General features: G+C 38.7%; 2 protein-coding genes across 4 annotated transcripts in view; both read right to left on the bottom strand.

The window, feature by feature from the left end:
* Window positions 1-8,194, bottom strand: part of clpxb (caseinolytic mitochondrial matrix peptidase chaperone subunit Xb) — a 14,069-nt gene extending 5,875 nt beyond the window's left edge. Inside the window, exons 1-9 of one of the 3 annotated variants that reach the window (XM_050074331.1) lie at window positions 7,831-8,194; window positions 7,153-7,230; window positions 5,768-5,928; window positions 5,532-5,646; window positions 3,665-3,819; window positions 3,371-3,530; window positions 2,443-2,484; window positions 1,638-1,814; window positions 1,339-1,503 (exon numbers count right to left, since the gene is read on the bottom strand). In XM_050074331.1, coding sequence (XP_049930288.1) covers window positions 1,339-1,503; window positions 1,638-1,814; window positions 2,443-2,484; window positions 3,371-3,530; window positions 3,665-3,819; window positions 5,532-5,646; window positions 5,768-5,928; window positions 7,153-7,207 — 1,030 coding nt within the window. In that variant the 5' untranslated portion in view covers window positions 7,208-7,230; window positions 7,831-8,194. Of the gene's footprint in view, window positions 1-1,338; window positions 1,504-1,637; window positions 1,815-2,442; window positions 2,485-3,370; window positions 3,531-3,664; window positions 3,820-5,531; window positions 5,647-5,767; window positions 5,929-7,152; window positions 7,231-7,618; window positions 7,691-7,830 lie in introns of those variants that run through there. The other 2 variants (XM_050074332.1, XM_050074333.1) reach the window with 2 other exon arrangements.
* Window positions 8,195-10,520: 2,326 nt separating this feature from the next.
* LOC126408117 (uncharacterized) overlaps window positions 10,521-14,830 on the bottom strand; it is a 12,323-nt gene continuing 8,013 nt past the window's right edge. The window contains exons 15-28 of the mRNA XM_050073493.1: window positions 14,529-14,609; window positions 14,377-14,451; window positions 14,221-14,289; window positions 13,844-13,924; window positions 13,659-13,751; window positions 13,199-13,273; window positions 13,004-13,084; window positions 12,820-12,912; window positions 12,663-12,734; window positions 12,473-12,529; window positions 12,131-12,199; window positions 11,393-11,518; window positions 11,142-11,292; window positions 10,521-11,038 (exon numbers count right to left, since the gene is read on the bottom strand). Of these exons, the coding sequence (XP_049929450.1) occupies window positions 10,576-11,038; window positions 11,142-11,292; window positions 11,393-11,518; window positions 12,131-12,199; window positions 12,473-12,529; window positions 12,663-12,734; window positions 12,820-12,912; window positions 13,004-13,084; window positions 13,199-13,273; window positions 13,659-13,751; window positions 13,844-13,924; window positions 14,221-14,289; window positions 14,377-14,451; window positions 14,529-14,609 (1,586 nt within the window). The 3' untranslated portion in view covers window positions 10,521-10,575. The remainder of the gene's footprint in view (window positions 11,039-11,141; window positions 11,293-11,392; window positions 11,519-12,130; window positions 12,200-12,472; window positions 12,530-12,662; window positions 12,735-12,819; window positions 12,913-13,003; window positions 13,085-13,198; window positions 13,274-13,658; window positions 13,752-13,843; window positions 13,925-14,220; window positions 14,290-14,376; window positions 14,452-14,528; window positions 14,610-14,830) is intronic.

Consider the following 14,830-nt stretch of genomic DNA (forward strand, 5'->3'; position numbering starts at 1 on the left):
TATTTTCACATTTTTAACAATGCAATTTAAAAGTTTTGATTTTTATTGATAACCTACATTTACCAACAACAAAAAGACTACATTTAGCACCAAAAAAATATGTAAAAAAAAAAAAATTAATTAAAAAAAAAAGTAAATTAAAAAAAAAACGAATATCGAATACCAAATTTTCATAACGAATACCTAGACATAGAAACTAATATTCAAATATCTGAATATTTGGGTACAGCCCTACTAATTTCAACATTCATGACAAATGTACATGGGGGGATTTCTATATAATGCACCCATTTACATTTTATCAAGGTTTAAAGTTACTCATAATTAAGGGCAGGCCACTTTGATTGACAGACTGTCTGTCGATAGTGTCCTCTGCTTCTCAGTCAGATCCACCCCTCGCTCCCACACAGCACCAGCCTCTTGCCAAAATATGGTCCCTTCTGACTCAAAAAAAGACGCTGATGGCTAAACTGCCACACTCTAAGCTTCAAAAAGGGAGTATACAAACCAATGGGTGACGTCACAGTGGCTACGACAACTTTTACACTCTATGCATACAAGTCAGCTGTTTGCTGCTATCGAACTGGTTTTCCTACTGCCTTCAGCCCTCTTCCCATGGGACAAGTATTACCTGGGGACCTCTCGTAATTTGCAATTTGTGGAGGTCGTCTGATCTTTTTCTCCTGTGTATCTACCATGTCTATAATTTGTTCAATAAAAATTCCACCACATACTACCCACCATATTTCACCAAAAACGGAGGTCATCAATATAAGTCCTGTGATTTGGGGTCATATTTTACTTTTTTTTGCAAGATTTTTTGTTTTCTCTGTGCCTTTTTCTGCCTCTTTCCCAAAAAAGAATTATGGAGGTTGAGTTAGCAATTAGAAATTAAAGTTTAGACAACATTATGGGTGCAGGAGGCTAATTTTGCCTCCCTGGTAATACTAATCTGCAAATGTTGACTGATGGAGAACAGAGGCCCTGCTGTCACCGTGTCATGATGTTCATACTGACCTGAATTAGTCTGGGGTTGTTATCAAATTCTGAATGTGTCCCTTTTATTTACCCTTATATTGTGCCTTGTTTGTGTTATCCGTCACCCGTCAGCATTATCTTTTTAATACTCCAAAAGAACAACTCTAATCAATTTTGATTTATAATCAGAACTGTGTGTGCCTGTTTCAGAATGGCCAAATAAAATTAGATAACTCGCAAGTACTCCGTGTGATATACTGTTGCTGCAATTTGTCTTGATTCTTGTGTTCAACAAGAAACATATGATATGATTTTAACATAGGAAACTTCACTGCTGTTAAAGTTAATCCCTCTGCCCACCTTGTTGTGCTTTCTCCACTGAGTAGTTGGCATCTTGCAGCAGTTTGGCAATAACTGACTCGATGTCTTCTCCCACGTATCCCGCTTGAGTTAGTGTGGTGCAGTCACATATCGCAAAGGGAACATCCAGACAGCGTGCCAGTGTCTGTGCCAACAATGTTTTTCCTGTGAAAAATTTGAAAAATCATGGTCAAATTTCTTTTGGTCACACAGATTCATATTTACAGATCAACTGCATATTTGGCAATCTAAACGTTAGAAATATTTGGAATTTTGGATGATGTTAAAATAACACTAACCTGAGCCCGTTGGACCTAGAAGTATGATGTTGCTCTTCTCCAGTTTAATATCAGTGTGTGTGGAGTCCAGGACCTCCCCGCCCCTCCTCTCCTGAGGTGCCTGCTGGCTCGCCTGTTGCTGCATGGACGCCCCCAGGGCATTTCCATGAGGACTGATCCCTGCAATCTGCAGCAGCTCTGGAACAACAGCCACAGCCATAGGAGTCAGCTTTGTGACTGAAAAGTAAAAACTGAAAACTCCTCTGTGTGCTATATTTCAGAAATCACTAGAAAGACACTAATGAACACTCTCTAGTTGAAGTGCTGCACAATTTACAGGCCATTCATTGATGGTGTATATGTCAAACCGTGCATAGAAACATCTCCGTGTGCAGGCTAAAAATATGCATGCCCTAGTCTGTGCCAGTGTGGAGTTACGAAGTGAGGAGAGCTGGACTGAAAATAGCAGAGGTACAGATGTGAATGTGGGTCACTGGGTTACCTTATCATATTGTCTGGTCTGTCAAAGATTAACGAGCATTATCTTATTGCTTCAGTTTCTATAGCTAATTTGTACACATGGTAAATCGATAATCACTGCTCCAGAACTGGAGCTGCATGACCTCAAATAACATAAAGTTCATCATCTGGTGTATTAGTTAATCATTTAATTATCTGATTCTTCAGGTTGAGGATCATATACCTGGTCTGTACATTTTGGCATTTGTGCAACTCATGAAAAGAAACACAGAAATAGCTGTTCAAGTGTTGTGACATTTAAGGTGGCCTCTGGTAAAGATAACAGTAAGGAGGACCAATCACTTACTTGTGAACCTGTACTCATCCTCTCGTCTTCTCATCTCTAGCTCTACAAGGAGAGGATGAAAGTACTCAAATCAATGTTATCATTAATCATTACCATAATGACATTATCGCTACAGTCCTGCAAAAACGTTTACACAGTTGTGTGATCATTATTGAACAAATGCCAAATAATACAGAATGACTCAAAACAAGTTATAACTGAAGGCCACAGCTCATGACTCTTCATGAGCTTACTGTGTAAAATAAAAGATACTGTGCCCTACTTTTTTTTTTTGCTTCAATGTGACAAACTTGTCAACAAATCGTTACTGTCAGGTGTAATCTTGCATGATTGCATCTCCTATGTGTTTGCATTTTAGGAGCTAAATTGCTTTAGATAAAAGGACAATTCCTTTTTTAAATTTACTCTTAAAAACAGTGTTTGATCAATCCCAGATTCATATTTAACCCCCTGTAGGCTGGCTTATATAACTCATCTAACCTGGTGCATACCATTGCCCTTCACCCCTCTCCTCCTATATCCTGTCTTTGCAGTCTAGTATGGAATGAAAACAAAAACAGCGCCCAAAAGTAGGTCAAAGCTCAGCGCTATATGTTTGAGTAGAACAGGTTTTGTCAAAAAAACAGAAGGTAGAGAACATGGACGTTCTGTCAAAGTGAAAAGAACTGTTTATGTCTTTATCTTGGGAGCTTTTATGCTCAGGCAAGAAAATATTTTTAAGTTTTTCATTTGCTTTCTTATGCACTGCAATATTTATCGACTATCAGACTACAATGATGGTCTATGGAAACCACATGAATACATGTACATAACGTACATATTAATTGTTTTAAATAACTCTTAAACATACCAAAGAAATTAGGAGGAGGTGAAGTATACCAATAGGAAACAGAATAAAACAGTGTCAATGGACGACAGTAATACTGACCACGAGGTGTTAGAGAGGGCTGTTTCTCCACCTCCACCTGCTGTCGACTCCCAGCAGGGATGTTGTTGTAGATGCGCTTGTAGTGATTGTACACCGCGACTGCTAACACCTTTTTTGCATAGGACTGGCCAACAACGTACTTGTCGAGGTAAGCATATATCTGTGAAAAACAAAAACAAAAAGAGAATTTATAATTCATAAACGTATACAGACTGACCATCACAACAGGATATGTAACACTTTGAATAAAAGTCCTTTAAAAGCATATTTTGATTTCCTGCCTCAATTTCTCACCTTCTTAGGAGGAGGGGGAGGTTTCTGTGCAAATGCCAGCTTCACCGCCTCCGCAGCAGATTCTGGCTCTTTGTTCAGCCCCTTCTTAGAGTCCGTTTCAGACAGTACCACGAAAAAATGATGGCATTTCTCACATTTCACAAATCGTGTTGATGCTACAAAAGAAGAAAAGAAACACACAGCACATTTAATACTGAAACATTTTACAACCTGATTCAAAGAAACATGTAAGATATTTACAGTTTCACAATTTTTTAGGGTTGCAGATCATTAAGAGTCCTGTGACTCGAAACAAAAATAACTATGTTCACTGTCAAAGTGCTTGTAATGCCGAAATGGCAAAAAATGTCTGCTGACCTCCAGAAAACTTGCTGATTAATGTGCGTGATGCAACAGGAAAACGTGAAAAACAAACTGCTGGTACGCATTCTGCCTGCCATTACCTCGGGTACATTTACTTTCAACATACTTAAAATAATTTCTCTCTTCACAATGCTATGTCTATGACCAGGCTGCACTGTCACTGCTAGAAGATACTTGGTCACTGTGAGTTAACAACACATTGCTGCCTGTTTGCATCATGGAAGTATAAAATAAAAAAAAAACTAAAGACAAACCAGAGGTTGTCTGTGCTTTAGCAGACAGGCACAACAGTTTGTGCCATCACTATCTGATGAAATTCTGCTTAGTCTGTCAGTTTTCTATATTGACAGTAATCTATGAAAAAAATAACTTTGTATGTTCAAGTGTTAAACCAACTTCCACCTTGTCTCTGTGGGCAACAAGACAACGTGGCTGACATTACTATAAACAACATGTAAGTGGTAAACCACAAACCTCCTCTTAACTTGAAATATTTTCCAGACAATGAAAAAGCAAGTACGTTTTAAGAAGATAAATAGGGAGTTAAAATGAAAAAGGCAGAGGGTGATTTTATTTCCAAAGAGGCTGGACACCTATGACTCATAGTGAGTGGTTGAGCTGTCACATGGACAGTGTTAGACGCATTCTGGCCGATCACTGGCAAACTTTATAATGTCAGATAGTTTCATAAAGTTACAAAACAAACCAGTCAAGGAAACCTCGATCTGTTTGTTTGAGGTGGTTTCTTGCACCATCTAACTGCCCAAACATCACCTCTAAGTTCAAGCAGCAGTTTATAAACTCACACAGTTGATGATGAAATGTTGCAGAACATGCTCATTGGACTACAATGAAACTAATCCCTCAGACGTTTACTTGCAGGTCTTTATTTGACAAACTGTGCCAGGAAATTATTTATAGTGGTTGTTTGTGGTTACTGCGTATGTGCTGTGTGTTTATAGTTATTTCAGTGCAACACCACAGTTTGCACCAGAGGAAAATACAAAATGTGAAAGTTGGTTTAACGCTTTGTTAAGAAAAACAAAACAAAACACACATTTCAACACAGAATCGAGGATACAAATTATGTGGTTTTTATCTGCTGGGGCATTTTGCTGTACTTTCCCTCTATTTCTTTATTTGTTTAGCCAATGCACAAACCATCGCCGTTTTTTCCCTCCTCCTCATGTGTGTTATTCAACAATGCCAACCACATTTCTTCTGGCACTGATAATGCTGGATATTCACTGTATTATTCCGTGTTTAAATGTTCTGGAGACTGGGTTTTTTTTGTATCCTGTCTTCTGTATTTTCTTTTGTTCCTTTAGTGAATACTGTTAATAAAGCATCTGTGACAGATGAGTCTCCCTGAATTACCTCAATGTCATACTTCTTTATACCTGCTCCTCATGATTTAAAGTTTCTGCATGCACTTTGTACCTAAAGTGCATATCAGATCATATCTCTTGGTAAATGTTTGTCAAATATCAAGAAGTTTACTCACATACAAAGGTCTCTACATGTGTGCAAGGATCTCCACATTTGGGGCAGCGGAGCTGGCTTCCCCCCTTGCCTGATCCTCCAGAGCCAGAGAGTCTCTTTCCCTCACTGATGCTTTTCTGTGAAAAAATAACTGTGTCAGCACAAATTACATTACTACCATCTCTTCCACGGACAGAGTAGTGTGTAACACTACCATGGAAGAGAGCTACACATGAGAGTTATCCTGCAAGAGATTACCTTTCCACCATCACTTCCACCGTCCTTTGTTGTCCCATCTTTAGCGGCAAAGCAGACAGCAGTCTCTGAAAATGACCTCACCCGTACCCGGGGAGGTAAATGAGTTTCCCGAGACCCCTGACGGCTCAGAGAATACAGCTGGATCCGGGAGCAGGACAATCCTGTAACAACAACAACATCCCTTTTGATTCCTGACAAATGAATGAAAATTATCATGTTATTTTAAATGATTTTGTTTACCCTAAAAAATAGTTAGGCAACAAGCAAACAGCACAGTACTAAAACAATTATAACTGCTCCCACTTTTCATGTAACTAGTGCTGAAACAAGTATCTGATTAATCCACTGGCCAATTGACAGACATTGCAACTACTTTAATGATTGATTGAGCATTTCACAAAAATGTTACGCAAAAAAAACAAACATTTTCTGGTTGTAGCTTCTCCAATGTGTGAATTTGCTTATTTTCTTTGCCATTAAAAATGTAAAAATCCTGGGCTTTGGACTTTTGGAGGAACAATACAAGACATCTGAAGATGTCAGAAATTGACATGACAATTCATGGAGGTAGATGCCCCGCCAGACCCACTAATATTTCTGTTAGGACTTATACCTTAAGATAAATACAGCACGGATCAGAGGTATACACTGATGATACTCGTACTGATTGCCAAGAAAATAATAACAATGAACTGGAAAGATGCAAAACCACCAACTATAATCGAGTGGATGCAGAGACTCAAAAAGGCTTACACGACTGAACGAGTGACAGCAAGTCTGCAGCTGAAAATGGACACTTTCACACAAAGGTGGACTCGAGTTACACCATATCTGGGGATCTAATCGGATAGAATGGGTTGTTGTAAAAGACTGTATTAAAATATCACTCAAAATGCTAGTGGTGTCTTCTTCTGTAACTGAACCTGCTATGCTGTAAGTGCAGCACCCCTTAGTAATTCTTTTCTTTTTGTAATGTGGTTTTAAGAGGTCCTATGTCAGGGAACGTTCTGTTATCTGAAAATTGAACACTAAATAAAAAGTTGAAAATATAAGTGCTGTAGATACTGAACATTTTGTAATTGTCATTATGCAAGTGTGACAGTCTGTGGTTGATGTAACACTGCTACATAACACTGTTTACTGTTTGTATTGATGAGTTACTACTCTGAAATCTAAGTCTCAGCTGCACAACTTTATGAAAGTCTGGGTGATGTAACAACTACAGCTGCTAAACACTCTCAGTAACTTTTCCACCTGCTGTTGACATTACGTGAGCAGCAGCAGTCTGGGTTAGCTGGAGACCTACTTCTCAAACTGCACCCAGCAGCAGCACAATGTCATGTAGCTTTAGCCAGCTGGCACGGTGTGTTCATTCTCTGTCTTACCTCTGTGGGCAGTGTTTAGGAACAACCTGGCAGCCGAGGTACATGGACAGGACATTACTCTTCTTTTGGCTCAAAACCCTGAAGAAAAACAACAACAAAAGAACAAATAAGCATACCGTTAACACGGTGTACTGAGTGAGGGGAAAGGGGGGGTGGCTAAGTTAGCCGGTGGCTAACAGACAGCCGTAGCAAACAGCAGAGGCCGTTTAGCGTTAAAACATGTCATAACTCACAACGTCACTGTTAGCGTTAGCAAAGCAGGTCATTTACTGGTGAAGGTGGCCGCCAGTGCTGCTTAGTAGTGAGGAAATTAATCTCGTTGTAACCACCTGAAATGTGTTGATTTATTTAGCTATCAAGGCTGAGTACACACCTCTAAACAGCTACATAAACACTTAGCTAGCTAACGTTAGTTATATAAATGAGTTGCTGTTAGCTACATAAGCTAGGCCCAAGCCAGAGCTACCTGACGTCTCTGCCAGTGGAAATGACAAACACCCTCGGCTGGACAGACAGCCAGTGTTGCGCAGCGGTTAATCTCGTCGGCTTTGCCCTGAAACAAATAAGCAGCTAGCAGTCAGGCACGCATGCTAGCCACAAAAAGACTAGCTTAATTCTAACATTACACCAGCAAACGGCGAGGCAACATGTAATAATTAGCTTGCTTATTTTACTCACAGGGCACGATGAAACCAGTCGGGTCTTGACAGCCCCTTCGGAAAAACGAAATTGCAAAGTCACCGCAGCTTTCGCTCTCTTGTTGTAGTTTGGCAGGTGTGTCGTAACGTTAGTGAAGCCACAGTGCCTACAGCATGGAGTGGGACGCGTTTGCTTCTCTAGGCCCGCTATTTCCACAGTGATGTAACGCTGTTATGAACTAGGTCGGTTACCCGGCTAGCTGCTAGCTAGCCTTCTCACTAGGTACAGTAGCTAGCAGGAGTGATTTTGTAGTCAATGTAGACGATGTAACAACATGGCGGCTTTGCTAAGTCTATGCAGCACACACCCATCCACATGTTTTTGAGATCTAGTCACACACAGGAGGCGTTAACAGGGATGGCTGCTGCTGCGTTCAAATGACCAATGTGCGAAATTGTCAAGGGTATGGGGAAAATATGTTGCGTTTGCGTGATGCTCGTAAATGTCTAAAGCTGCCCTGAACCGAAGATTCATTGCATTTTGAGGCAGCAAATTTGACAATACTGTGTCATGATTCATGTGGCATATTTATCACCCTAGTTGCTCCTGGAATCACATGGTGTTTGTAATTAACTTTATGTAAAATCCCAGTAGACATACAGTTAATAATGTGCACATGACGCTTTGATGTTGACCAAATTGTGTCCTCTTTTTTCCCCCCAGAATTTTCAGTTTTATTGATTTTTCAAACAAATAAACAAACAACAACAATAATAAAAAATACACAACCAATGAAATACACCATAAGTCGAAAAATCACAGCAAATTACACCACGACAGGATAAAGGGAACAAGGACGGAGAAATCAACAGAGCATTATATACATAAATATGTGGATGCATTTATATACACAAAAATATATACATGCATGATACATATTTTACATGGTACATTTAATGAATATCAAATTGTATATCATATTATGTACTCTAGGTAACACCTCAGATTATAAGAAAGGGTTCAACTCATCAGTACGTAGGGTTACAGCAGTATAGGGGCCCCATATTTTCATGTAGATGTATTGCCTATCTATTAGTATCTAGCCTATCCTTCAGTTTTCCTATGTCACAGCACTATTCTGCATCCAGTTATAAGTGCTATCCTGCACCATGAGATTTGGTAAGTGTTAAGCCCACTTCCTTTCGGCAGCACACCTAATAGACAAAGCATTGGTGTCTGTCCAAGTGCAGAGGACATCACTGTATTGATGAAGATCTATCATGGGGCATGTTGAACAAACTCCTGTGAGTATTCCTAGTTTTAGTAATATCTCCCTATACCTGCTTTAAAGTCTGTAATGGTGACAGTTATAGCCTGCAACAAAAACTCAAACACTTAGATATACATTTAAAGTCTGTATATCTTGATAAGGATACAGCCACAGAAGTGTTTATCAAAGGTGAATTGCACTGCTTAGGTTCCCAAACTGAGGGTCCCACCACTACTTGGGGTCACCAAAGCTTCACTGGGGGTCGTGAGGCCTCCTTAATTTTAATGGGTGTAAGAACACTTTTTAAAAATAGATAAAGAAAGCCTGTATCTCAGCATTTCATTCATTTCTGTGAAGAAAACTATACAAAATTGTTATTTTTAAAATTTAGACTATGACTCAAGATATAAACTTAGAAAAGTCTCACAGGATAAGGACACAGTGAGGACCTGAACACAAGCTATAGTCACAGAGCCTTCACCTGCTTAACAGCCTCATCTTGCATTAGAAAAGTATGCAGTTAAAACAACAACAGAGCTAACAGAACAATGGCAGAGTGTCTGGGAGAAGAATACGCTGAATTTGTTAAAAAAAAGAAGCTTTTTAAGTTGCTCGTTTTACACAAACGTCCTGCAGTTATTGTGTTCACTATTTGGGTTAATTGAACAGTATATCAGTTGTTTTGTATTGTTATTGTAATGCATCCAATAAAATATGAAATATCCATAAAATATGTCACTTATTTCGGGGTTGTTAGTTAACCCAATCATAGAAAAGGGGTCCCTTAAGGCAACAAGTTTGGAACCACTATATTAGAGGGTATCTGCATTGCCTAGTTGGTAATCTTGCTTTGGCTATTCTGCAGGTACTGGTTCTTTATCAGGACGCATGCTGCATTTTCACTGCGTATTCACAAGTGTCACAGTGAGGCCTTGTGATCAGGTTGCTCCTCTGAGCTGTGCAGCAGTGAGCGTTTCTGTTTATTTGCTATGTGCTCAAACAGCAGAAACTCATCCATCAGCTCTTGATGTGTTGCCTTCAGCTGATGCCTTTTCTACACGTTTCATTACATCATGTACCCACAGTGTATCAGTGTCACAAAATACATTGAGGAAAATAAGATTTGTCTATAATCATTTTAACCATGAACATGAAAAATCCATTCAAACATTGAATACTGTGACAAATTTGGGTAAAACTTTTTGTCACATAATGAAATATGAATATACTATTCACAAAAGTGGACTGTTGCAGCTCTGTGAATCTCAGCAAATGTAAAAATGTCCAAATTCCTACCTTATCATCCGTCATGTCATGCGACATGAGTCCAGCATTGTGGTTTCTTGGAATCAACACATGTGCAATAGGAGTCTATTTATTGTAAGCAATATCCAGTGTGACCTATTAAACATTCACAGCAATGTCAGGTCAGTGTTTCAAGAAATTTACAGAAACCAACTGATATTTTAAAAAATAATTTTATTGCTCATTTCACAAGGTTTGTTGTCATTTTTTTAGGCATGTTTAAGTTTAACTTTGCAGATTTTCACACTGCCGTTGTCCCACATATACAGAAGCCTTTTGCTGGGATAATATGACAGCATAGCCAAGGTGCCATTAGCCGGCCTTAAATCAAAACCTACATTCAGAAGACTCTCTTTCTTTAAATCGTAGGCATATGTGACTCGTCTGTCTTTGTCATCTGTAAAATAAACAACCCCACATACAATGAAGGCATTTCCTGCTTTAGCCGTCGGGTAGCCAGTGTTAATGACTGACTCCACAAAGAATTCGTCGGGGTTAATCTTCGCTACCATCGTGTCATCATTTATATCTGATGCAAAAATGACCCACAGTCCATTTTCATCCACAGCAAACTTGAAATAGGTCTTTGAGTTGCGTAAAAGATAAGTCAGGTTGTTGTATCTGCAGTGTGCCATGATCAGAGTCTTTGTTCTCTTGGTGTTCAGGTCAAATCTGGAAAATATTGATGAAGTTAAGAAGCTGAGTACACAGTAATAAAAAATATAAATAAGGTAGACACACTGTCTTATACATGTGTAATACAAAGAAAACTTACTTTAGAAGTCTGTTTGTTCCTGCGTTGTGAAAGTAAAATGAATTCTTGTACACAACGTGACCGCAGCCCTGGAAGAACCTCCTGAGATCTAACATTTTGAAGATGTTATCCGTAAGTGTCGAATAGTTCTTGTACTCTGCCAAAAGTCGACCTGGGAAAGAAATTTTTAGTGTTTAAAACCACAGTATCTCACAAATCTCTGTAGGGAATGACTTGTGGTTGATGTATAAATAAAAAATAAAAAAAATCACCCGAAAAATGATCAGCCACCCAGTATCGACCATCATTATGTCGGGATGCATCGGACATCAAGGCTCCAAATGTGCCTTGAATAATAGTGACTCTCTCTGAACATTTAATAGTTTTAATGTTGCACTCTAGATGAAAGGAGATATGTATTTCAGTATTTAGATAAGTTATCCAGCAGCTCAGTTACCAGACTAAACTGTTGGCATTGTACATTTGTTTTTGCATTTGTTCATTTCATTTGTATGACGTAGTTCAGATTATATGTATATGAGCTGAGTTTCTTATCAGGAGTAGAACAGGATGGTGGATGGATGGCTGATGGTATGAGTCCCAGTGTGAAATTGCTGCCAAGCAGAAGATAAGCAGCAGACTACCGTTTGAGACCAACAGCAGTGGGTGTATTTTAGCAAGAGCTTGGGACATTTCCAGTTGTGTTTGTGGCAACTAAAATGGGTAATTCAAGCCAAAACATGATGTTTTCCTAACCCTAGCCAAGTGTTTTTTGTGCCTAAACCTTACCCCATGTTAACCACAGCATGGTCACAGCATAAAATTTAAAATTTAAAGCGTAAAGAAATGTGATTTCAAGTTTCAAAGTTTCAACATATTCGCTACATATGAAATGTACAATGCCAACATTTTTTTCTGGCCACTGGGTTGCATCCGACAGAAAGATTTAGATGGAGAGAAAAATACACAATTTTTAAAAGTGAAAGTGAAATTTAACAAAATGTTCTGACCAGTTTTTGTCCGTCTCTCATTGGTTGTCACATTGATCTCGTTGTTGGTCTGGAGAAGATTTGAAGAGTCTATATAAAAAGGAGGAAGAAGAAAAAAGGATAATTCATGTATGACAAATAATAAAAAGATAGTGGATTTTTATTGTTTGTAGCCAAAATATCTGGTTATCAGTGGTGATTTTAAGGCTCTTCCACTTAGCCATGGGATAAAATGAATCTCTGAATTAACATTTTAATAGTGAAGGATGGGCTTTGAAAGAAAAGATAAATCTTTTTCTTAACAAAATCTAAATGTGAGTAACTCAGTGCTGAAACCAAATATGGGAAACAACAGTTTCTTACCACTTTTCATAGGTGTATTAATAACTTTTCCACTCTCGTCGAAGGCAGAATATGAGACTGTCACAAACATATATAGGTAAATAAATATAGAGACACTAATGGTGTTAAAGTGCAGCATCATAAATTGAACAAAAGCAATGTTTATGTAATTTTTTCTTTTACATTAAATCCAAAACAGGGTGTTTCATACCTGTTGATAATTCACTTGGTTCCTCTGTAACTTCATTGGAGGAGTCACTGTTTCGGTTCACAGAAAGTGGAGCTGTAGAATGAAACAAAACTTAATATAATGTTTCAATATTATGTTTACTCACTTTACTGACAGTCAAAAACATAGCGTTTCCTACTTGTCAATAATCTCATTGGTGCCTCTGTAGGATTTTCTTTTTTGGTATCCTTCACCACACCATGGCTCTTGTCTCTGTGAAATGATACTGTCTCTAGAAAAGACAACACATATTGGGTTTAACTATTTTCATATAGTCAAAGTTTGTCTTAACAGTCTCCCTGCTGCTCAGAATGGTTGTTTACCAGCTTCCATGTTTGTGTCTAGAAGTGCCGCAGCCTCAGTAGCATGTCTGTTGTAGTCAGTTGGATGTGGTGTTGGTGATTCTGCAGAGAGAAAGTTAAGATTCAAATAGAAGAGATGGTGCAGATATTAAATATCCCTCTTTTGAGAGTATAAATACAGACACCAAACAGTGAAACAAATACACATTTTCTTACCACTTTTCATGGGTGTATCAATAATGGCTCCACTGTTATTGGAGGAATCACTGTTTTGGTTTTCAGAAAGTTGAGCTGTTAAATAAATTCAAACATTAAATATATGTATTAAAGTCACAGTCACTCTCTTTACTTACAATCTAAAACAGTGGTTCCCGACTGGTTCAGCCACGGGGTCCAGATTTCTCCTTAGTCATATGTTCTAGGTCCACGCAGTTTAATATATTGCATTTGGCCATGTCGTCGAGTTAGTTTGCTGTCTCTTTCAAGTGGTCATCCGTTAGTCATTCTCTCAATGGCAGGGAAACGGCACTTTAAAATAAATACCCTGTGCCAGAAATTCATTGTAAAGTGTGTTTCACCCAAACATGACAAATTTGTGAGTCACATGCAGTCCATTCAGAATGTACCCGCGACCCACCAGTTGGGAACCACTGATCTAAAACATACTACTTTATACCTGTTAATAATTTCATTGGTGTCTCTGTCGCATTTTCTCTCTTGGTATAGATCGATGTGCTGTGGCTGTCATCTTGATTAGATGATTCAGACTCTAGAAAAGAAAGAAAGTATTGGGTTTAACATATTTTCATATAGTCAAAGTTTGTCTTTACAGTCTCCCTGCTGTTTAAAACTGCTGTTTACCGGCTTCCATGTTTGTGTTTAAAAGTTTCTCAGAGTCAGTAACGTCTCTGTTGTTGTCAGTTGGATGTGGAGTTGGGGATTCTGCAGAGAGAAAGATGAGATTGACATCATATGGTCCGCCAAAGGGTCCAATATGGCTACTGGATGACTATTGATGCACTTCTGAAGGCTAAGAGGTGCCAGTGAGAAGCCTACTTCATATGAAATGCTGCTTCAGAGGCTTTTCCACCCTGACTAGAATACAGAGGTCTGAAAAAAACTATGGATACTTACTGTGGTTTTATCAAAAGATATTGAACACTGTGCAAAATATCGTCAATTAGCAGCTTCAGTCCAAAAGAATCTGTATCACACTTTTATCTTGGACAGTTTCTTACCACTTTTCATGGGTTTATCAGTAATCTGGGTGTTGAAGGAGTTTCTGTTTTGATTTGCATAAACTGGAGCTGTTGAATGAAATGAAACATTAAATATAATATTTTCAAGTTAAGGTCACTTGCTTTACTCATAATCCAAAACACAGTATTTCCTACCTGTTATTAATATCATTGGCGCCTTTGTAGCGTTTTCTCTCAACGTGCTGTCGTCTTGATGAAATGATACAGACTCTAGGAAATATAAAAGTGTTATATTTAACCAGTTTTTTTTTTCATATAGTTAAAGTTGTCTGTCTTTGCAGTCTTACCAGCTCCCGTGTTTGTGACTAGGAGTTTCACAGAGTCAGTAGCATCTCTGATGGTGTCAGTTGGATGTGGTGTTGGTGATTCTGCAGAAAAAAAAAATGAGATTCAACTAGCAGGGTACAGATATTAAAGGGCCAGTGTGTAAAATGGGTTGAAAACCATTGAAAACAGTGACATCAGTGGTCAAATTCTAGATTGCAGGGCTCACTCGCTCACCCCTCCTGTCGGGTAAATGGCGGTGGCCTCGTAGGGACAAAAAGCCTTGCACAGACACGAGTTTTTCAGGAGTAGGTCTACCTAGCGA

Source organism: Epinephelus moara, chromosome 20, assembly GCF_006386435.1.
Source record: "Epinephelus moara isolate mb chromosome 20, YSFRI_EMoa_1.0, whole genome shotgun sequence".
In the NCBI taxonomy this organism is placed as follows: Eukaryota; Metazoa; Chordata; class Actinopteri; order Perciformes; family Serranidae; genus Epinephelus; species Epinephelus moara.